Below are 23563 nucleotides of genomic sequence, written 5' to 3'. Positions count from 1 at the left end.
ACGTTGGTCACATGACCCAACGTCTGTCAACATGAGTGGGCACTGCTGGGCAGAGAAGCAGCTGGATATACGCGAACAGTGACCTGCATTTATCCATCATATTAATTTTTTTATTTTGGGGCAGCGGTTTGTACAGACGTTAAAGTCACGGCCGACCAGTGTACGGGCTGGTTTTTTCGTGTCCGAAGAAAACTACAAGTTTGCTAGCCTGGTATATGTCCATGTAACTGATAAGTTAGCTCGAAGGCTAGCTAGGTAGGTAATGATAGCAGCGTCTCAGCCGCTGGGGTTTTTCCCCCCCCTCTTTTAAATTGACGTTAGTCAGTCGGCATGAATTCACTTCTGCCGGGTTGACCCGCACTGAACAACACATTTAAGATAAGTTATCACCCTGCTTCTGTCTGTCTGAGTAGTTATGTGACACAGGTGAAACTCGAGCGTCTGTCACTGGCGTTAGCTCGCAGATTCTGGGTCGAGCCAGGAAAGGTTTGCTCTTCTGCACGGACACTCTAAACCAGATATTGATTTTTTAATGTTGCAGCCCTGTTTTAAAGTGTTTAAAGGGGTCAGGCGGAGCTACGCAGCCCGTTATTGTAACTTCCAGTAACCCGTTTGAGCGACGGTGGTACTTCTCCGATGATATAAACAGCCATGTCTTCATGGGCGTCTGAAGCAGGAGCATGAGTGCACGCTTGCGAGGGAGAGGATGCCACCGTCTTTCACCGAAGACTGTCCTCCTCAATATATCGATTAGCTGACCATCAACTGCCGGCGAGGACTGGGGAGCCTGCAGAGTCTCTGCGAGAGAAGCTAGCGTCCCCGGCTTTCTTTATTAGTCTCGATCAGCTCTTGTGTCCCATGGCTGCTGTTAGTGGTGTCAACATGCTGTCCCAGCCCGGAGACGTGGCGCTGGTAGGTCCAGGAGGAGCAGGGCTGCCCGCCGTGTCCCTAACCAACTCGTCGGTGTCTTCCAGCCCGACGCCAGGTACTGATAACCGGGGATGCGAGAATGGCGCCTTGATGGACTCGTTTGGGATTTTCCTGCAAGGACTTCTAGCCGTGATGGCTTTCAGCACACTGATGTGTGAGTATGACCAGGGCTTTGCTGTGTGCCAGATATCTGACACCAGCTGCTGATGTAATCGGCCAATTATCCAATAACATCACTCGGTTAATCGAATGCCATATTGATCACAGCTGGGATGATCACTTCCGACTCAAGAACAGAGATGGACAAACAAGAGTGAGATAGAAATGTCTTCATTCGCTTTGAGAACTAAATGCAGGGGCTTTAGTTCAAGATAACACAACACCTAGTCACTTCTTATATTGTTGATGAGGATAATAAAAGCTGCTTACTCTCTGCACTTCCTGTCACACGACCTTTCCTGACGTATAGTATTCATTTTGGTCTTCTCAGGTTAAAACTAAACAGCCTTGCTTTTCAGAAAAGAGGTTTTGTTTTGCAAGTGTAAAAATCCGGATGAGAGCAATGGCAAGGGAAGGGAGTGCTGCAAACATTGATTGTTTGTGTTTTGATTGTATGGGTTGAAAGTACATTTAATTTGTGATAAGTTCCTGCAGCTCCAATTCACTTGTGCAATACTGATTTGCATGCAAAAAACTGCCAGTGGAAAGTATACATCCTCAAGTGACGGTTATTCAGTATACCCTGCAGCTGCTTGACAGAAACAGTCATTATCGTTTCTCTTTACAGAGTCTTTTAAAGGAACTAGTACATGTGCATTTTAAAAGGATACTGCTCAAACTGAATTTTCATAACTGTTGCCCGCTAAGCTCATTCTTGTTTAATTTCTCCCTGTGAATCATCTTCATATGTTTTGTTTTTTTTTTATCTCTGGCTGAGGTGGCTTTACATTAGAGCTGGCAGCTGAACTTATATTACAGAGGGAAACACTGACATAGAAAAGATCATCACACTCAAGATTTTGCCATGGTGCCATTCAGTCAGTGTCTGGCACTGCACTGACAGCCGTGTGACCTAATGAGAGCAGCCTCAGTTTGGTGTGTCCCAGCCGTCTCAGTGCAGTGAGGAATGTTCAGCATTTTAGTTTAGTTTTTTTTTGCTCAAGGCAGCTCTCTGAGCAAAAGGCGTAGAGGCCGAGGCCTCCGCCTGTGTTCACATCACATCCAGCTGCATGCAGGGTGTGTTCAGTCTGAAGTCACACTTGCATTCACAGCAGAAAGTGAGGTCATAACTCACAGTATAACTTGCCCTCATGAAAACACAAAAAGCCCTCAGTAAACGTTTGGGCAACACTACAGTATTTAGTGCAAGTTCAGAGAGCTGAGATTGTTTGATGAACGCTGTCATGTTTAGGTATTGCAGCTTTGAACAATGTATTTAATGTCCATCTCTAAAGATAGAAAAGTAAACCAGTCATGTCATAACACTGAAGCTCCCCTGTCATCATGCAGCTCTGTGTCATAGCAGTTTAAAGAAGAGGATGGTGGGGGTGTCATGGAAAACAAGCAACTATTGTGAGGAACAGCAAGAGCTTTATTTGTGTTGGACATTTCACTGCTTTCAGTGATGAGCGTTCTTGCATAAACCGCTCAGACTCCTTTACACACAGGGATTAATTAAAGTGACGACTTCTTAAAAGCTACTTACTTTCACATATACTTACCTACATACTTACATATATATTCAGTAGCTGCAGAGTCTGTTGCCTGGGGAACAATGGTTGTAAACAATATATATATATTGTAACAATATATATAACAATATAATAACCATTTCCATGCAATGTAACACAAACAGGTTTTATTTCTTTTCAGTTTGATTCTGGACAAAACAACTTAATCTTCATCACTTTATTGCTACCATGTCTTTAAAAAATGGTCAGGCTCGATGACAGATTACCAAACACTGAGGAATTAGGGCTTGATCCACGTCTTCCTTTTGGGAATCTCGCATGAAACATTTTTTTTAATTCCTGTTAGCTGGTCTGAAAATAAGGGTATCAAATTAATCAGTTCACAGCGGCTCCACATGGTTATTAGGTCAGGTTTTAAGTTATGGTCTGGGCCACTAGTTCTGCTTCTTCTGTGACCAACAACATATTGGCCTTGCTCAATTCTCAGTCTGCGACGACAAATCATTCACACATTGATTCAGCCTGTATCATGCACTCTGTCTCACTTCAGCTCAAATAGCTGCTTTTCAATTCAGTTCAATTCAATTCAGTTTTATTTGTATAGCGCCAATCATCATTATCTCAAGGCACTTCACAGGGTAAGGTCAAAACCTTACTTTGTTACAGAGAAAAACCCAACAGTTCCCACAAAGAGCAAGCGCTTGGCGACAGGGGGGAGGAAAAACTCCCTTTTAACAGGAAGAAACCTCCAACAGAACCGGGCTCAGGGTGGGCGGCCGTCTGCCTTGACCGGTTGGTTTCAGTTTCCTGTGGACTAGATGAGAAACTGTCTGAGGTCTCACTTGTGAGTTTAACTGCCCTAAAAAGACACATAAACCTTCCTTCCCAAATCAAAACATGTTTGTACAAGACTAGATTTTCAGATGGGCTGAGTAAATATTCTACTATAAAACCTATAAAATGCTCATTGGTCATTTGACAGCTCAAAGGAGAGTTGTAAGAATCAGTTTGATTGACTCTTGATTGATTCTGTTTTTGTATGAGTGATCTGTAGTAAAATCCTACAATCTTTGTGGTGCACTCTTTTCTCCACAGTGAAGCGCTTCAGGGAGCCCAAACATGAGAGGAGACCCTGGAGGATCTGGTAAGGCAGCTGAGCCAGCTTAAATTCCCTTCTCTGCAAAGGCATCAAATGGAGTGCCCCAGAAGCATATCGACTGTCCCATATCTCTGCAGGTTCCTGGATACCTCAAAACAGGCCATAGGGATGCTGTTCATCCACTTTGCTAATGTCTACTTGTCGGACCTCACAGAGGAGGATCCCTGCTCACTGTGAGTCCATCCTGTTTTTGACTGTTCACCTCAGAGCTCTGTGATTCTGCATCTTACAGATACGTCACCAAGAACCTGTTAAAATTAAGATTATTTAGCCTTGTAGACATGAAGTGTTGAATCCAAACCACTACACTGTCCAAGGTCTGACTGCAGATTCTATTTTCATTCTCTTTCTCTTTCTCTCCCAGATACCTCATTAACTTCCTGTTAGATGCTTCTCTGGGCATGTTGCTGATTTATGCTGGGGTGAGAGCCGTCAGTGCCATTGTAGAGTGGAGGCAGTGGGATTCTCTGCGTTTTGGAGAATACGGTGAGGACCATATGTCTGAGTGGTAAAGTGCATTCCTAAAATGCCTGTAATGCCCAATGGAGGGCAGTAGCTGCCCTCAGTACTGCAGTGCTGCAGTATCATGGCTTACACTGCCTGTGCTTTCTTTTTCTCCAAATACACTGAAGCTGTGAAATTGAATAATGGTCTGTGCTACATATCTTCATACCTAAGCAAAAATGTTGTGTCTCTTGTTTCCTTTGTGTGTGTATAGGAGAGCCCGTGCAGTGCACAGCTTGGTTGGGCCAGTGTATCCTCTACATCCTCATCATGATGTTTGAGAAAGTCCTTATCATGCTGGTCCTCCTCATTCCCCAGTGGAAAAAGGTCAGAAAAGTGGCTATGATTTGAAAAGATTGCAGGTTTAGTTAGTGTGCAATTATTGTAAATTTCTTTTTAAAGTAGAGACAAATTCTCAATATTTAAAGGGTATTAGCATTCTCCAGACCTATTATTAACCTGCTCAGGTTACACAACTACTCCAACAATTTTGTGGGTTTTGTGGTAGCTTGTTAAAGATGCAGATCATTGTGGCAGATATGATTAACAAAGAAAACAGCAGGAGTGCTTTTTTAAATGCTGTAGCACCTGCTCAAGGATTGCGAGTCCCGCAGGAGAGCAACATAGCAAGAGTTATCAGGGCAGACTGATTACTAAAACACTTGATGAGTTAGTCAAAATTCACCTGCGGACTTGGACTGAAATACTTATGTTTTGGTGCTTGATTTCACAGAGTGCGTAGGTTTCAAAACGGTAAAAAAATTGAGAGTGTAGAGTGATGGACACTTCTCACTGTCAGTGGTCGCCATCTTGGTTAGGTAATGGAAGGAGAGGGGCCGCCAACATATTTTTACACTTGTGAAAATGGCGACAGAGGAAGTAAGACACATCGCCGGTGTCGACGGCTCAATTACAGTGTCACATGGCACAGGGGTGCATACAAGAAAGTAAAACTTTCAATTTAAGTCAGATGAGCAAAGCAGCCTGCAAGCTACGATCTCGGTCACATGTTGCGACCGTCATTTCCGGTGAGTGCACAATGGCAGTGTTTCTGTTGGGACAACACCACCCTGTCAAATTTCACACAGTACGCCACTGAGTGTACACAGTGTACTGAATGAGGTGTCTGATATGAGACACAGCATAAGATGAGGGCCTTTTTACTGTATGCAATATAACATAGTTAGGACTCATAAAGAGCTGTTCTCTGACCGGGAATCCAACCCCGGCCACGGCGGTGAGAGTGCCGAATCCTAACCACTAGACCACCAGGGAGGGCTGAAGAGTTGGAAGAGCTGTTGTCACGAATCCTTGTAATTACTCTGTTACAATGTGTCATTTTGTCTGTGTTTTGACAGCAGACAGTTACTATAGTGCTGCCTGTAGTAGTGGTAAATGTCCACAGTAAAACAAGAGGGAACTTGACCACTAACCATAAATGTGGTGTCTCACTTTTCTTGATAAGACGTCCATGGTCAAATTCAGCACCTACAAGCCTCTTAGAGAACTGTTTGCCACTTGAGGTGAATAAACAAAGAAAAGCCAAGTTTCAAGTCCATATGTATGTAGCCTGCAGTGCAGATTCATTCTGAACCAAATATCATTTGCTTTAAAAGGGGCAGTCTAAAGTTTTCATAATCCACATTTGTTGAAGAAATGTGTTAAGCAAATTATCACGTATAGTAAACACTCCTTCAGGTTACTCACTGATGATGTCTGGTAGTTTCTTGCAAATTGTTTGCTTCCATTTAAATAGATAGGGACTGTCCCTACTGATATTTGGACTGTAAAAAGCTGGTTGTGCTGTCGGTGTTGGCGTGTGTGCTTATATCTGTGCCCGTATGTTTGTTATGTATGTTTATGTGTGTCGCAGCTGGCTCTCCTCAACCCCATAGAGAATCCTGATCTGGAACTGGCCATCGTCATGCTCATCGTTCCATTCTTCGTTAACGTAAGTCTGCTGTTCCTATGTGTTTTTCTTGCAACGCCAATGTGGCGCAAGTTTATGATTTGTAACCTAAATTGTGCGTGTTTGTTCATATCATGGCCATCATCCTGTGTGTTTGAGTATAATAAAATCTTTCCAGTTTTGATGAGTAATGTAAAAATCACATCTGTTAATTCCACACGAGGAAACGTCATTAACCACAGTGTTCTCTGCGCTTCCTTTAGGCGCTCATGTTCTGGGTGGTAGATAATTTTCTAATGAAGAAGCACAGGACAAAAGCAAAGCTGGAGGAGAGAGAGGAAGACTCGCGGGGAAACAGCAAAGTGCGCTACAGACGAGCTCTGTCCCATGATGAATCAGAGTCGGAGGTAAGTCGCCCTGTAGTGATGTAGCTGTAGGACACACCAGGCATAGGAAAATATCACAGCCTAGACATCAGTTTTTATTCATAAAACATGGATAGTTGAAGATGTGTGAATGCCCAGAGGCACAGAAGTTGCACACAGTCATTAGCCCTCCTCTGAGCTTCTGAAACTCTCTCAGTATGACATAGTCTCTTGACTTTCAGTTGTTCCTGGTCTACAGTACTTATTGGCACCCTGTTATGGACAAACTAACTTGCCACTAGTTCAGCACACCCTCAGTCTTAGGGGAGCATGCCCTTGAGCTGTTACGGTTGCCTAGATCATGGTTCCTAGTTACTTTCAAAGCTTGTGAAACAAATGAGCCCAGAGCAGCGCTCCACTCCTCACACACCAGTTATATATCCATGAAGTCATAACACCAGTCTGGTATATGCACATTTTCAAGAACATTTACCAACAAATGCACTTCCAAGGACAGGCCTCTCATTTCTCACAGTAATCTGGTGTGTTGTGTACAAACAAACACAGCCCATGCAGTCTTGATACACAATAAGTCATTCCCTGACCGGGAATCGAACCCGGGCCGCGGCGGTGAGAGCGCCGAATCCTAACCACTAGACCACCAGGGACAGCTGTTAGAAAGTGGAAAGCATATTGTCTGGAATCTTTGGCTTTTAAGTAGGACAGGGGTACCACAAGTACCACAACCTGCCACTAGTGATGCTGTTGAACTATGAATGTATCAGAATACTTGTAACTATGAACTTGACAGTAGATCATTGTTGCCCTGTGCAGCACCTACAAGACTCCTTCTGGTTGTTTGATTGTGGAGCAAAAGGCACACTATTAAAATTACTGTTTTATTATTTAGTGATTGTTTAAACACATTTGTGTGAATAGTCATTAGTTTGTGGGAAACTATAAAAATAGTGAAGCTGTGGAGAAATAAATGTGATCATTTTCACTCTGCTATTCTGTTGTATGAAAACAACTTGTGACATGTCAAATCAGACTCTGATCAGTGTTGCTCACTGCACGTTGTAGATTGTAGTTCATAGTACACCTTTTTTTTTTCTATGTATTATTACATCCACCAAGGAGGTTATGTTTTCACTAGTGTCGGTTGGTCGGTCGGTCAGCCAGTCAGTCGGGTGGTTGTCAGCAGGATTATTCAAAAAGTAATGAACCAATTTGCACCGGGTTTGGTGGAGGGATGATGCAAAAATTTTGGTGTCAATCCAGTTAAAAGGGCAGATCCAGGAATATTTTTTAACCTTAACATTGCAAGAAAAGGACATTTCTCAGGAAATGATGTATCTTGGTGTAAAAAAGCAGACATGTTAATGACATTGAGATCTATGACAGATCCACATTATTTATTATTAAAGACTCAGATTATTTGGCCTTGGTGGAGGTATTGGCGCCACTGAGTGCCATTTTTGTTAGAAGTCCAATAGTTCAAGAGACACGCTACTGCTTTCTCCCAGTGATCTGGTTTCTTTTCATACATGTACAGTATACATTCCGCTCTTGCACTGCTAAATTGTATTTCATTGTATGCAAAAATACATAAGAAGTTCTTCCCTGACCGGGAATCGAACCCGGGCCGCGGCGGTGAGAGCGCCGAATCCTAACCACTAGACCACCAGGGAACTGGCTCTGTGAAGTTTTACTGGAGGACTACCATCAACTCCTTTACTGTCCTATATTTACTATTAATTTGATAGAAAGGGTGAGAGGCTTTAAGTGAGACACATGAATGCACATTTGAAATAATAATATTTTAGAAGACAGTCCAATGTGTCTAAGCAGACCACAGTAACCAGGGCATTTTTGCTGTGTCAGTCAGTCATCATGGCAAAATGTGTGGTCCTGGAGACACCTTCTGTAATGGCTTCTGTAACTGCTAATGAGGCAGTTTTGACTATTGTGGCAGGTGTTCATGTGTCTGTGGACAGATTTTGTCACTATCATTGCGATAGTGACACAACCGTGCAATATATAGTCAAGAGGCTTTACAGGTGTATAGTTGACATCACTCATGAGAACTGAGTTCTGAGTAGTCATGTAATAATATTTCACTGAGTGTTCTTGTAATAATGTATTAATAACTACTGAGTACTCATGGGTCAGAACATAAACATGTTGATGGGTGTCGCACTTGTGATCCACCACCCACTCCCAGCTAGAGAGCATGTTCTGTAGCTGAGAAAACTTAGGTATAGCATTTTTAATAACAAAAATTAAGAGATGTTCAGTCATCGTTGTGTTTATAATAAAAGAGGTTGTAATACACACTTCTTCACTCAGAGTGAACACCACAGTGACTCGCTGTCGGAAAGTGATGCAATGGGCCAACTAGGCCTGAGCTGGCTCGATAGCATGCTAACTTTCAGTAGAAGAAAAGAGGTGATAGAAATGGAAGCAAAAGAAGAGAGTTGCCTTCCACCACTTGAGACAGCTCGTGCTGAGTAAAGAAATTACGTTTGATGCTGAACTTGCAGTGTTTGTTCAATCATGCTTCACTTCCTGTTAAAGTGTTGTTGCACAGACTATTAATCATGTCACATCAGTCTTCCTGTGGTTGGATAATTAGGCACGGAAGTATAGGTCAGACAGAAATCAAGAGGAAGTAGTTGGGTACGCATGTTTGAGTTTTCGGCTCCTGTTCAGTATTTCTTTGTTGTGACTGCATTGGGCCAGTGGCGCAATGGATAACGCGTCTGACTACGGATCAGAAGATTCTAGGTTCGACTCCTGGCTGGCTCGTGACTTTTAATATTTTTGTGTTCATCACTTGACCCAATCAGATTTAGCCTTTATCACTGTGTCAATCAGAAGTGCGTATAGCAGACAAAAGTTAAACATTGCCTAGGACCAGATCTGTGCTAACTTGTTTCACTTGGCAGAGTTCAGAGTGGTCAAGTGATTGCCAAAATCAAAACAGGAGAACAGCCTTCAGTCCTGCTCCCACAGTCTGTCCTTAAATAGTGTTTTTTTACATCTCCTGTTTTGGTCACTTTCAACATTTTCAAGACCAATTTTTGCCAAAGGTTGTGGAATTACAAGTACAGTAACTCCCCATCCTAGAAGGATCAAAAACATAGCACAAAGTGGGAATTAGTCATTTTCATGCATTTCTTTATTTATGAGGGTCTTGAAAAAAACTCATGAAGCTCAATATCCCATTGGGGGAAGTAGAAAGCCCCTGTTTAATTTTCATTTTGCAAAGACAACTTGTATCTAAGAATATGTAAGTGCTGTTTTGACTGAAAGCAGGTCCTGATCAAATATTTGAGCAAGAGTGTTCATTCTGTTGAAACACTAGTTGTATTTCATCAGTGGGCTACATGTTAGTAAGTATTTAGATCACTGGTTTGTAAAGCTGGTTTACAAGGCAGTTGAATATCTGAATGGTCAAAGCAGTGCAGATAAGAGCCAGCTTCATGGCGTGTTTCACTTCCTATTTGTGGCAGCAGCTGCCGTAACAGCGCATGCCTTCAGCAGCCTGCTGAGCTGTGGGGGATGGGCTGAGCTGTGCTGAAACACATGTATTATTCTCAGCAGCAGAGGCTATGCACAGCGGGCCAGTGGCGCAATGGATAACGCGTCTGACTACGGATCAGAAGATTCTAGGTTCGACTCCTGGCTGGCTCGTGTGTCTTTTTCTAGTCTCACCATATTCGTTGGGGAATGACTGGGATTTCTGTTTTGTCCTTTATTGCTTAAATGCAGTAATATCTGTTGTTGATTGTCAAAACTAAAATGATCACTGTGAAAGGCTCGTTCTGGTGAGAGGAAGACAGGCAAACTGGCAAGTTGCTTTCACTTATGAACTTGCATGGTACAATGAAAACATTTCCATCTGTACAGAGACACAGTCCAATACATACTATGGACACAGCAGCACAAGGGAATGTAGTTAACATCAAACAAAGAAACTTACATTTATACTCATTCATAAGTAAAAAATCAAACAAAATAGGAATAATGGATATAATGAAAATAGATCCGTGTATATAGATGCAGTGTTTCTGCAACCTAGCCGCTGTGTTTCTGTTTTAACAGCATTGTGCTGGGCAGGTGACAGGTCTGTCTCCTATGTCTGTGTGCTCTGAAAGACGTCACAGCAGGAAAAGGGGTGAAAACAAGTGGGTTCACCCCGATGTTATGTCTACATCAGTGCCAATCGGAGCCAAAGCTGATAAATAGCCACGTCTACTGCAGAGTCATTTGACCTGGTTGTGATTGCCGATTGTACCCATTTCTGTTGCCGACAAAAGCCTGATGTTAGCTGCTCAGGTAGATGATGGCATCCTCCACACTGGTATCAGCCTGGTATGCAAACTGCAGCGGGTAGGCAGTCAGGTACCAAGTGCTGTAAAACCAGCCTTTCAAGGCTCCTCGTGACATGTGACGTTAAAGCCACAGACCTTAAGTAGTTGAGAGTGCTGGGATGTCCCTTCTTGGGTGCAGAGATTATGCAGGATGTCCTCCAGACCTTTTTCAGCCCTAGGGAGAGGTCAAAAGGATGCCAGACTACTCCTGCCAGATGCTCTGCACATACCTTAAGCTCCCTCATTTGGTTGTTCTCAGGTCCTCTGGCCTCGTTAATCCAGATCCTGGTGAGCTGCCATCTCACCTGGCTGGTTGGGATGACTGGGGTGGTTGTGGATATGGTGAAGGTAGGACTGTCCAATTGGGTGCAGGTGGTGGGCAGAGAGGAATATAAGAGGGCGGTTAGGGGTCGGAGGAGAGAGAAGGAACGGGGACAAAAAATAGGTGTGTGGAGGGGAGGAAGACAGAGAGGGAGAAAGTGGGTGGTGGAGACACAGGGAGAGAGAGGGAGGGTATGGGGAGACCTGCTGAGGAGGGGGTAGCTGAGGTGAAAACAGCGATATTAGAGGAGGTGGGGGTAGGTTCAGCCTGCATTGGTGAGTGAAACCTGTTGCAAAACTGGTTTAACTCATTAGTGTGTCCCTTTGTCCCCTCTACTGCTCCTTCTGACCTTTCCATGCCAGAAATCATCCTCAGGGCTTTGATGTCCCTGTTGATACATGTTTTGTTGTTAGGGAAGCAGTGGACCTTCTTGGTGAGGACAACACTCTTCTCACAGAACCTGCTGGAGTTGGTTACATACAGAGTGAAACCCTCAGGCTACGTCCACATTACTACATTTTAGTTTTAAAAAGCACTTTTGCTGTTTTTTGCCTGGCATCCACACTACTCCAGCATTTTAGAGTGCCTAAAACGAAGACTTCTGTAAACGCTGCTGGCCTCAGTTTCGTTTGGCCACTGGGTTGCGTTGTAGTCTGCACAGGTAAAACCGGAGACCTTTGGAAACAATTACGTAGGCACCCACTCACTGTAACTCCCTGATTGGGTCTTTTCTGCCTCAACAACCAGTGGTGAAAGCAAAATGGATAACAAATGACAGGAGTTACTGACCTTGCTGTCTTTGCTAGCAGTTGTTGTGGTGCTAAATTCTCTATTTTAATGTTCCAACTGTCTTTGCTGTTTCTCGTTTATAGTATTTTCTGCAATTTATCAACTGTAGAGTAAACGGTTTGCTTCCTGTTTACACTGGGTCACACATGCACGGTGCACATGAATGGTCATGTATGCATTTTCAGGTTTGATAGTAAGGACAGAGATCGTTTCTGACAGGGAGCTAAAATGGTTGTCTGGATGGAGATCATTCCTGTATTAAAACACCATTTTAAAATGAAAACGTAGGAGTGTGAACGTTGCCTCAATGTCATCCCCATAGTTTTCCTGACACAGCTCCCACTCAGTTATGCTGTAACACTCCTTCAGGGCGTCCTGTGCCTCCACAGACCACTGCTGCACAGTCCTGGTGGTGACAGACAGAAACACCTTTAAGGCTGATTAACTCTGAAAGAAAACACTTACTAGCCTAGCAACATGAAGGCTACAAACAACCCATAATGCAAGACCCTTCATTCAAAAAGAATATCTGTTGTAATGAATAAACATGTAATTGTCTAGTGCTGAAATATAAGACAAACCTATTTTTTTAATGCCCAAATATCAGATTAAAAAGTACAAGAAAACAAGTAAATAATGAGCGATCAGTATTGTGTGAATGCCACATTCATACTGTTGCATAAAATGTAAGACAATGTTGAAGTAATCAAAATACTTAGAATATGTTACTCATATTGAGGAATCTAACTGAAAAGGTTACAAATTACACATTAGGGTGTATTCTGTAATCTTTATTGGAATATAATTTAAAATTGACCCTCCCAACACTGACCACAGGCTTTATGTAGGAGTTTGCTGTATCTGTATTCATAATAACATGCCCTGGGTTACATCATTTGATATTAATAATTAACAAAAACAATTAAAAGTTGTGTTTCTCCCATGTCCACCAGAACTAGTGTGAAGCCTGCTAGTTCCAATGAACAGTTTGGTGTTTTCCCGTTCAGCCATGTCTCCCTGCCCCACAAGGAACAAAAACACACCACAAAGTGGCCTTCAAACCTGCAGTGTTGAACTTTTGTCTCCCCCTTCTGGCAGTCAGAGTAATTACACAAACACGGTTGATGCATCTTTAGTGCCATTAAAACATGTAAAAGTTACACAGCCTACTCCAAATATTTAACAAACATCAACTGGCCCAAGGGCAGTAAGGCGACATCTGTCTGCCCTCAGTCCCTTCTCTTCTTTCATCCCTCACCAACGAGGAAAAGCCACACCAATGGTAATCCATGTTTGTCCTCGCCATTGATTGCTTTCTTTTTTAGAATGTAATCCTTCCTCTGATCACTAAATTACTTTTTTTCATCTGGAGCATCAGAAACTTTTTGCCAGCATAGGAATGTCGCCACAGACACAGATTACAAACTCCAGTGTACTGCAAAATCGAGAGAGATTTACCTGGCGCTGATAGGCTTAATCAGGATTATGTGAACTCAGTTGGCAAGGGCTTGAATGTAAAGGATGTTTATATTTATATATATATATATATATATATATATATATATTATATATATATATATATATAAAAGACCCACACTCCAGCTTCAAGTCATTTTCACACTTTATTTATGAGGGTCTTGAAAAAAACTCATGAAGCTCAATATCCCATTGGGGGAAGTAGAAAACCCCTGTGTAATTTTCATTTTGCAAAGACAACTTGTATCTAAGAATATGTAAGTGCTGTTTTGACTGAAAGCAGGTCCTGATCAAATATTTGAGCAAGAGTGTTCATTCTGTTGAAACACTAGTTGTATTTCATCAGTGGGCTACATGTTAGTAAGTATTTAGATCACTGGTTTGTAAAGCTGGTTTACAAGGCAGTTGAATATCTGAATGGTCAAAGCAGTGCAGATAAGAGCCAGCTTCATGGCGTGTTTCACTTCCTATTTGTGGCAGCAGCTGCCGTAACAGCGCATGCCTTCAGCAGCCTGCTGAGCTGTGGGGGATGGGCTGAGCTGTGCTGAAACACACGTATTGTTCTCAGCAGCAGAGGCTATGCACAGCGGGCCAGTGGCGCAATGGATAACGCGTCTGACTACGGATCAGAAGATTCTAGGTTCGACTCCTGGCTGGCTCGTGTGTCTTTTTCTAGTCTCACCATATTCGTTGGGGAATGACTGGGATTTCTGTTTTGTCCTTTATTGCTTAAATGCAGTAATATCTGTTGTTGATTGTGAAAACCAAAATGATCACTGTGAAAGGCTCGTTCTGGTGAGAGGAAGACAGGCATACTGGCAAGTTGCTTTCACTTATGAACTTGCATGGTACAATGAAAACATTTCCATCTGTACAGAGACACAGTCCAATAGATACTATGGAAATTAAGCAGGCACATAAGCAGACATATTGTTGACATTTATGAAGTGTGTTCTCTTTCTCACATTTTGTGCATTTGAGAATGAGTCATGGGATATAACTGAAGTGCAGCTGAACAGAGTTAAATTGAAGACAAAAAGTATCAAGGGGACTGAAATGTCACAACTCCAGTTATACACATTGGTTGCATTTATTGGTAGTTATCACAAGCTTTTACATAAGTTTGGTCATTAAACTTGGCCCACTAAAAGAGTTTTCAATGGCCAAGATATACAATAGACATTACTTGCTTCTAGTTATAATATGAAAAAGGAATCCCTGCTTTTATTTTGCTTTTGAATTTTATTTACTTAAACATTAACATTACCCATCGAGGAGGTTCTAAAGAAGGATGCTTTCCAACTGTATTGTGGGAAAAATACTGTAAAGGCTCCTTTTTTTTTTGAAGCTTGACCAATACTATGGATTAAAGAACAGGATACCCCAACCTGTGCTGCCTCAATATTTTACCTGCTTCTTTTTTAATCTCTCTCTTTGTGAAAAATACTAAATTGCTGGACCCATTTATTTGTCACGGCAAAGTCCATGAGTTTTACATCGTATCCTCAGAGGAAATGGACAGAATCAGGCAGTGTAAAGTCTTTCAAAATTTCAGTCTGAGAGTTTGGGATGTACCTATGACTCATATTACAACACTCAGCCAAGTGAAGTATAGAGGCGGGGCAGATTTTTATTCAGTTTTGAGAGACTGCGGTATATCTTTATAATATTGCAATGAACCTATATCCCCATAAGCCATTTAGTCTTGATATTTATTTGTGTCTCTTTCTTGTTCCTTAGATCCTTTTCTCAGCAGATGATGAAATGGATGAGTCAGATGAAGATGATATCCGTCGGTTAACTGGCATGAAGACAGTGAAGAAGAAGAAGCTTCGCATGGGGATCCCTGTTTGACCTGTGTGCCTAGCTTAAGTGCTCCGAGCTAATTTCCTCTGGTAGCTCTTCACCACGCAGGCCCACATACATTCCCAGTTTCTCTACAGGTTCTGATATCAGCCTGTGTTCAAACATAGGATGCTCTTTGATGGCAGAAGAATTTACTATAATTGAATTCTCTTCACTGTTGACTCCTGGAGGACTCCTGCATAAACTGTGTTTAACCTGGGATTTAATTTAACACACTGGGAGATATTTTTGCAGTTAACCTGGTACTTTGGATCACTGTTGCATTTTGGCGCTCCTGTGGCGAGTGTTGTGGTTATAAAGACGCTGTTTGGGAAAAGGGATTCTACCATGAACAAAATTATATTAAATCCTAAATGTGAGGGACGTAGGAAAAGGGTAACACTGGTTTGATACTGTTCGGACTTCATTATAAGCGTGTATGGTGTTGTGTCCAGGATCAAGTTGGTCGGACAAATTGAAATGGCCACAACAGAGCCAGACATCATGCAAACAAATCTGTACACACAGTTGATTACATTTTATACTGTAACATGTCCCCTAAAGTGATTGTATTCCTGATGTAGATTCCATGTAAACATTGTGCTTTTGTTTTCTCATGTAGACACACCACCATGGCCTGTGATGTGTGTTTGCGTGTGTGTGTGTGTGTGTGTGTGTGTGTGTGTGTGTGTGTGTGTGTATGTGAGGGTGTGTGCACTCAGACATGCCTCAAATTTAGAGGGAGCATTATTGTCAGAGTGTTCGAATCACTATATTGATGTGACTCTAACACTTTTGAGCACAATTACACACTTTACTACTGTATACCTTGTATGTAATGTTACTCGTGTCAGAGGGAGCACATTAATGCTTGCAGCAACTTTCCATTTTTACTGTATCTTCTGGTAGCGTTCTTTCAGCTGTTTAACCTGTAGGACTGCAAGTGCCACACTGCAACATCCTAATATCAGCTCAGTCAGTGTCATCTGTCTGTAGACACAAAGACTGTAGTTTGTTTGTTTGTTGTTTGTTTGTGTGTTACTGATGTGCTCTGACTGTGTGTTCTTTGTCCTAGAATATCTTTTGTCTCATTTTCAGTTGTTTTTTTTTTTTTTTTTTTGCATTTTTTTTAACATATAAGTTTTGAGTGTTGTTTTTGGGCCAAAAAGGTGACTATGCTTGTTCCAAAAGTGTTCTTTATTCCTTCACTCCAACAGGGAGAGTAGATATGGGAACCATCTCTTGCACAATTTCCCATTTATCATAGCTTTCATCTTTCCTTTTGTGTTACAATAATGTGCCTAAGTCAAATTACCAGCAGGTCTTTTGTTTATTTTTTGCTTGTTAGATTTTTTTTTCTTTTGACGGTTTTATCCAGAGCTTCAGATCTTCAGGCATGAAGCAGCATTCAGCAGGCTCTGATGTTAAGAATGTGACATGCATAGACCTCTAAACTGTTAAGTGACTGTGGACCAGATGGACCAGAGAAAGGGTGTGCGTGTGTGTGTGTGTGTTTTTTTGTGCGTGCATGCCAGTATATATACACAGTATACCTGTATGCGCTGGCTTGTGCTGGATGCATGTGTGCATAGTTGGTGTGGCTGTTGGTTCTCTTTAAAGTTAATGGAGAGTGACATAAACTGTGACTGCAATGACTACGTTGCTGGTGATGATTTCATTATGATGTTTTTGGCATGTTGCTAAGGAATAAATGAGTGTGCATTTTAAAGGAGGAAAGTACAGCATCTTGCAGCAGTAATGGTAACTCAGCCCAGCCAGGACAAAGAGGATGTTTAGTATTTTTGCAAAGTGAAACTGCTAGATGAGTAAAAAGGAAAGTGAAGGGGGTAAATTATCATTGTAACTGCTTTTCCAATAAAGGATGTGATACACTACGTTGAGCCTATGTTTCATTTCTGTTATAGGTGAATCTCTTGTAAGTTAAGTTAGTTATAATATAAATTATAATATTATGAATAAAATTATAAATTATAATTATAAAGATAATATTGAATAAGAAAAATGATTAAACAAAAACACTTGTTCCCTGACCGGGAATCGAACCCGGGCCGCGGCGGTGAGAGCGCCGAATCCTAACCACTAGACCACCAGGGAAGATGACGTCCCAGAGCAAGGCATAGCAACATAAACAAATTACTGTTACAAGCCTGAGCTATAGTTTTTGAGGGGGATCATGTAGGTAAAAATAATCGCGGGTCTGGTTATGGTTTAGCACTGGATGTAGCGCCCTGACACAGACACATGCGGACAGGACACATTTAGGAAGAGACTTAATGGTAATTTGAGCCGCTGGACCTACAGTCATGATTGTGTACCCAGAAATAGACCTAGCTTGGACTTAAAGCTACTGACAAATACTGAAGGAAATACACAGACACACATTTAGCGTCAGGAGTCACGTTTATTCCTCAGAAGCACTTAAAAAAAATATGTAACATCCTGGCTCAGCTTCTGTTTAGGAAACAAACGCCAGTTTTCCATGTATCACTTTCACAGTGATTTGACTCAGCCCTGCCTGACACAAGCATATCATTTGTTGTGTTTGTTGTTTTTTAAAAGGCACTGGTGGAGCCACAACTACAGGTTCTGATTGACTAGTTGAAGAGAGAGCCTATTTAACTGGCCAACAAACACACATTTGCAAAGAAATGCTCATTACCTTAAGCCTTCCACTTGGGGAGGGCTAATAAGCACCTGCACAAACATGTACCTTATTGTGACAAATACAGGAGACGGCTAATGTGGAAAATGACTGATGACTGCCTGATTATCTTGGTGCTGTGGTGTTAAAGCCAAGAAAACAGCTTGGACGAGCGTGCAGGATCTCAGAGCTGGATTCTCTCTGTGTCTCTGGGTTTGTCATTTAAAAACAGTGAGTCAGTTCAGGTATTCAAATCATTTTCAGATTATGTTTCCCAGGCCTCTGGCATCTTTTGCCTCAACTGTTTGCTTATTTATTCCAGCCTGAAGTATGGCTTGTCATCACGAGGAGCCAGCAAATGAAAATGTGAACAAAAGGACATGAAATGAAAATAATATGATATTATTGCCAGAGATGACTTGATGACAGATGACACACTACACTTCAGTGTCTTTGTCTAAATGTTGACCAGCTTGTGCAATAAATTGTGTGCACACATTTTTTTTATTTTTTGCATTTTATTTATTTGGTTTGGTTTACAGGTAAAGGTGTAATTGTGATTGTAAATTATATTATAGCTGCTTTACACAGTAATAGAGGATTTTGCATGGGTTCAGATTTGACCTGGAGACTGCTTGTTGCCTTTACTTGCATTAGAAATGCACCAAAGGCTTTTCTGTGGCTCAAACAAGACAGTTGGACGGTTTTTCATAGTGCTCCGCTTGCTTCAGCCCTCATTTCATTGGCTCATGTGTTAACTGTCTGGAAATGCTTTTTATAAGACCCAAAAAGACATTCCCTCAGGCTTAAATCAAGTTATTGCAATGGCCAGGCAGTGTCCCAACCCCTGGAGCTGCAGGGAGGTGTTGCTGGGTGGTGGACACTCTCAGTAGCCTTTTTATTGCCAAGACCCACACCAACATTTAAAAAAAAAGGTGTCCCTGCCAGGTTGGTCAGGGGAGGTGGAGGCAGAAAGCCACTTGTGTTGAATTATCAGCTGTTGGCCTGTAAGCTTATCGTAAAAGATGGGAGACCCATTCCAGCTGTACCATCCCTCACGTCACACCTAATAATACACACTGACAACAGGCAGAGTGGGGTAGAGGGGAGGGGTATGACTGACTCACTGGGTTTGGACCAGGACTGTATATAATAGCAGGCTTGCTACGGGACAAAGACACACACAAGAAAAATAGCAGCGACTCTGTCACACTGGAAAGTGTCTGTTGGATCAATACACCAACTTAAATCAACATGTCACAGGTAAGCCAAGTCAAGTCAAATTTACTGTTTTATTGCAAATATTGCTCCAGATTTGACTACAACATTACTGTGCTATATTTCCTTTTTTCCACCCTTAACATTCATAATCTTTCCTTCTGTCTTTACTTCACTCCAGCCAGTCGAGGTGAAGAAAAAGAAGCGTCCACCAATGAAGGAGGAGGACCTGAAAGGAGCCCGCAGTAAACTGGGACTGAAGGGCGAGGTCAAGAGTAAGACCTATGAGGTCATGGTGGAGTGTGGTGAGTAAAGCCTTTTATTCATGTTGTTCATCTGACATAGTGATACGTCACTATATCTGATGTCAGCTCTAACATCAGATAATTTGCGTGTCTGTTCTTTCAAATGTAATATTTCTCCATTGAGAATGTGTGTGTTTTATTCCTGCTTGAACGGTAGATCTCACATATCATGCTTCTTGAGAGTTTAATATCCGACTGAGCAACTCCAACAGAAGATTGATTATTGTGACAGGGTGGACATGTCACTGTTCCAGAAAGTCGTGTGGTTTGGCCTCTTCTATAGAGAAAAAACATTGCAGTCATCAGTGAATAAATATAATATAATATAATATAAATGAATGCTGAAGTAAATACGAAAATTAATGAATATTTAAAAAAAATAAATAAAATGACAACAGATGCATCAAAGCTGAAATGAATACATCTATATATAATCAAATTGAAATGATAATTAAAAAAAAATAAAATTAAAATAAGGCATTAGTGCATGTTGGAAATAATTTTAAAAACTTAAATAAATAGAAGAAGAAATTTATAAAGAAGTTAATGAATGTAAATTTGTAGAAAAATAATTCTTTAAATTAAAGCTATTTATTTAGTTTTCATTTGATAACCAACATTTATTTATTTGAATAATTATTCAAGTAAGTAACATTTCTTAGATAAGGTTGTCCTGATTCACAGACGGTTTTCTAAAACATATGTTCCCTGACCGGGAATCGAACCCGGGCCGCGGCGGTGAGAGCGCCGAATCCTAACCACTAGACCACCAGGGAGACCTGTAAAATACTGTGAGTGCGTTTCTCTTTCTGAGGCAAAACGGACGACTGGTGGCCTGACTAGATGTGTGACCCGGTCTAAACACCATGGGCTGGTACCGTTTTGCTATTGTGAGGTACAATATTGTCAGGAGCGTATTTGTGACGTTCTTCACACGGTCGACATCCTTATTTGATGTAGCTTAGACATCAGCCTGTTGTTAAATGATTATAATGTTTGGTAGGATTTTGTGCTGTTGTGTTCATGCTGTAGTGTCTGTTGTGGGTTCTGCCAGTTAATTAAGATGGAAGCATAGTAAACTTTTTTCACACATAATCCAAATGCTGTTCACTTGTGAGCTTCAAGTTAATTCTTGTCCGTATTGTAATATTTCATCCTTTTTTAATTAAATTCTTGCTCATTGTACAAATGCTGAGTAATCTGCAGTTGCCCTTAAATATTTGCTTTTGCTTGCAGTAACTAACACACACACACACACACACAACAGTTGGGCTTGCATAACTCCCACCCACTGTTTACCAGCTCAAACGTCTTGCCCCCAGGTTTGCTTTTATGCCCTTTCAACTTTACTTTACAGATTCTAGCTCTATATTTGTGTATGTGGTAAGAATCAAAATCACTAGCCAAAGTTCACTGTCTGCAACTCTCTAAGTCAGAAGTGCCTGTTGAATACCACTTGGGAGAATGTGATTTTATATGTTTACATGTGCATACTTTTTCCAACTAAAATGATAATTCACAAAACATAAAAATATCGGTCAGCTGAATGAAAAAACCAAAAATCCCTGTTTTGAGAAGGCTAAATGCTAAACACAAGACCAGCACAGACATGAAATGAAACAGCTGATATGTTTGCCCCCACGTACTTCTCTCAAAGACAATTGAGATCATTCTCATTGCTCGTCGAGGATGAGAAAGCAGCTGGTTTCCTGATGACAGCTACATATCTGTGTCTTTTTCTGTGTCTAGAACGTATGGGCAAAGTGGCTCCGTCTGTATTTAGTGGTGTGAGGTCGGGACAAGAGACGGCCCTGAGCAAGCCCGCTGCTGCCAAAGCTCCTGGAGCCAGTGTGTTCAGCAAGTAGACACACTGCAGGACAAAGAAGAAAACACCAAAGAAACACACATTGTCGTCTTTACTTATTTGAAGGGTGTTACTGCTTAATATGGATTGCAAAGTGTGTGTTTTTTTTTCTGTCATATAAATGAGCAGTGGAATTTGGGAGAGATAATAGGTTTGTTTTGTGTTTGTCATGTGTGTTGACAGTACGCCTGCGTAAGCAGTTGCTGTACTTTGAACTGTGCATCAGACTTGGAGAATGGCTTATGCCTTTAATGTGGCTGATGAGCTGCAAATGAGTTGTAACATTATATATCAGTGTTAACAAAGACGTTTTTTTTAAAAAATCATTTGCTATTTAATTTCTTTTTTTTTTTACCTATTTTTATTGAAATGTAACTTCTTTTGTTAATTTTTTTAAAGGTCCCATATTTTGCACTTTTCCAGTGTTTTGATAGTTCTGATATCCATAAGAAGATATTTTCGTTGTTTTAAGAAACAAAAACCATCTCAAAATAGTTTTACATTTCTTCTCATAGGCTTCTCTCTGGAGCTCATGGAGCCAATCAGAAGAGAGGCTCTGACTGTTTTCTGTGATCAAGTAAAAATAAAGCAGATTTCAGGGAAACACTCAGAGAAACCAAATTCTGCAAGGTTGGATGGTGGGTCCATGTGGGCGGGGCTTGGGGCGAGGCTGAGGGCGGTGACTGCTTTGTAGTGTCATTTAATTTCTGAATAAGGGCTGTGTGCACACATTATCAATATTGATCCTAGACCTGATTTATAATCAAAAAAAGACACGGAAATCTCACTTTATAAAATATGGGACCTTTAATTTGTCTGTAGTAAAGTACAAAAAGAGGGTAAAGAAGCATTAAGGGCCTGAAATGAACATAAACCAACAAATGCAGGTAAACAATAATTGTGGCAGGTAATCTCATCAAGCAGATCTGTCAACTTGAATTCCTCCATTTCAACAGAACAATCACAATGATGAACATAAAGGGCTGAGTTATGCAGCACATGTGCAGCACATAGCTTCTGTTTGTACTACACAGATTTGTTGATTAATTGATCAATTATTGTCTTATTGCAAGTGTAGGCAAGTTTGACTATCAGTGCGATTTACTATTCTTTATGGTCAAAGACAGTACCTCGAAATGATTCAGTTTTCAGGTGTTTTAGCTGAGACGAAAGTGTTAAAAAGAGAGTGTTAATGTGATTATCATTCACTGTCTCGTTACATTTACAGTGGCCTGATTGTACAAGTTTCTCTGTCTTTATAGTGTGATGATTCCGCTTGTAATTGTAAATCAACATTAAGTCCTCAGTAAATAAAGAACATTTTGTCAACATTTGATTATTTTTGTGCATAAATAAGGAATCTGAGACCAAGGCTGGATTAGTATTCAGGAAAAGAAGGCAACAACCCCTGGGACTACAGGTTCACTATGTGGTGATCTCTATGTTATATTTTAATTTAAAGCTTTGACAGGCCTCACTGCTACTGGCAAACCAACAGAGAACCATCACTTGACACTCTAGTTTCCCTCAACTCCTGGGAGTGAGGGAGCACATGGTGAAAAATTTGCTTCATTTTCTTTCTGGACACACTTGAGACAGTTGGCCAGAAACACGACTCTAAATGAATACTAATGTTGCTCCATTTCTCCTAGGTGTTTCGTTAGGCAGCTCCTTGCTAACGAGATTGCTATATCAATTCAAAGGGTGATAATAAGTCAGTGTTGTATTATCGGCTTGTTTCTACTGCCCCCAACTGGCCAAATGATTTGTTATTGGTTGAAGTAACTGCAAATTTGTGTTTTATTACTATATTGACCACTGAAGTTTCCTCTGGCCTCTTCTTATTTAGATATAGTTTCAAGGCATTTTTTTTCATGTTGTGCTTAAATGGTGCATTGTACCAAATAATCAAGTTATCACAACCTACCTGTCAATAACCAATACATGCACAATACACAGATAAACTGGGGCCAGTGGTGGCACACAGCACATTTTTTGCCCTGAGAACTCTAGTGGGTAAACTCGGCCTTGGCTGAGATGAGTAAGTATTTCAGCCAAATAACAAAATAAGCAACCTGGCAAATAACATAGCGGCAAATGGCTCATTCTGTATAGCGTAAAGGTATGTTATCAAGTACAAAAATTCAT

The 23563-nt window shown here is 41.2% G+C and overlaps 2 protein-coding genes and 7 non-coding genes across 9 annotated transcripts; 5 read left to right on the top strand and 4 right to left on the bottom strand.

Moving 5' to 3' along the window:
- Positions 1 to 76: 76 nt before the first annotated feature.
- stimate (STIM activating enhance) lies at positions 77 to 17261 on the top strand. Its single transcript, XM_071495141.1, has 8 exons — positions 77 to 1084; positions 3717 to 3765; positions 3858 to 3953; positions 4145 to 4266; positions 4499 to 4611; positions 6158 to 6235; positions 6457 to 6600; positions 15262 to 17261. The coding sequence occupies exons 1-8, from the start codon at positions 859 to 861 to the stop codon at positions 15373 to 15375; spliced, it is 942 nt and encodes a 313-aa protein (XP_071351242.1). The 5' UTR covers positions 77 to 858; the 3' UTR covers positions 15376 to 17261.
- Positions 7155 to 7226, bottom strand: trnae-cuc (transfer RNA glutamic acid (anticodon CUC)). Its single transcript has one exon. It is a non-coding gene; the product is annotated as a tRNA-Glu (tRNA).
- On the bottom strand, positions 8178 to 8249 carry trnae-cuc (transfer RNA glutamic acid (anticodon CUC)). The gene has a single exon. It is a non-coding gene; the product is annotated as a tRNA-Glu (tRNA).
- On the top strand, positions 9294 to 9366 carry trnar-acg (transfer RNA arginine (anticodon ACG)). The gene has a single exon. It is a non-coding gene; the product is annotated as a tRNA-Arg (tRNA).
- Positions 10182 to 10254, top strand: trnar-acg (transfer RNA arginine (anticodon ACG)). Its single transcript has one exon. It is a non-coding gene; the product is annotated as a tRNA-Arg (tRNA).
- On the top strand, positions 14110 to 14182 carry trnar-acg (transfer RNA arginine (anticodon ACG)). The gene has a single exon. It is a non-coding gene; the product is annotated as a tRNA-Arg (tRNA).
- A 148-nt stretch (positions 17262 to 17409) lies between the features above and the next one.
- On the bottom strand, positions 17410 to 17481 carry trnae-cuc (transfer RNA glutamic acid (anticodon CUC)). The gene has a single exon. It is a non-coding gene; the product is annotated as a tRNA-Glu (tRNA).
- A 1666-nt stretch (positions 17482 to 19147) lies between these two features.
- mustn1b (musculoskeletal, embryonic nuclear protein 1b) lies at positions 19148 to 22746 on the top strand. Its single transcript, XM_071495146.1, has 3 exons — positions 19148 to 19291; positions 19428 to 19551; positions 21301 to 22746. The coding sequence occupies exons 1-3, from the start codon at positions 19283 to 19285 to the stop codon at positions 21414 to 21416; spliced, it is 249 nt and encodes an 82-aa protein (XP_071351247.1). The 5' UTR covers positions 19148 to 19282; the 3' UTR covers positions 21417 to 22746.
- Positions 20256 to 20327, bottom strand: trnae-cuc (transfer RNA glutamic acid (anticodon CUC)). Its single transcript has one exon. It is a non-coding gene; the product is annotated as a tRNA-Glu (tRNA).
- Positions 22747 to 23563: the final 817 nt, after the last annotated feature.

The sequence above is a fragment of the Trachinotus anak genome, unplaced genomic scaffold, assembly GCF_046630095.1.
Source record: "Trachinotus anak isolate AG129_WGS33_773 ecotype Australia unplaced genomic scaffold, CSIRO_AGI_Tana_v1 ptg000013l, whole genome shotgun sequence".
Taxonomy (NCBI): Eukaryota; Metazoa; Chordata; class Actinopteri; order Carangiformes; family Carangidae; genus Trachinotus; species Trachinotus anak.
Note: the sequence above shows the minus strand (reverse complement) of the source record. Positions and strands in the feature narration are given on the sequence as shown.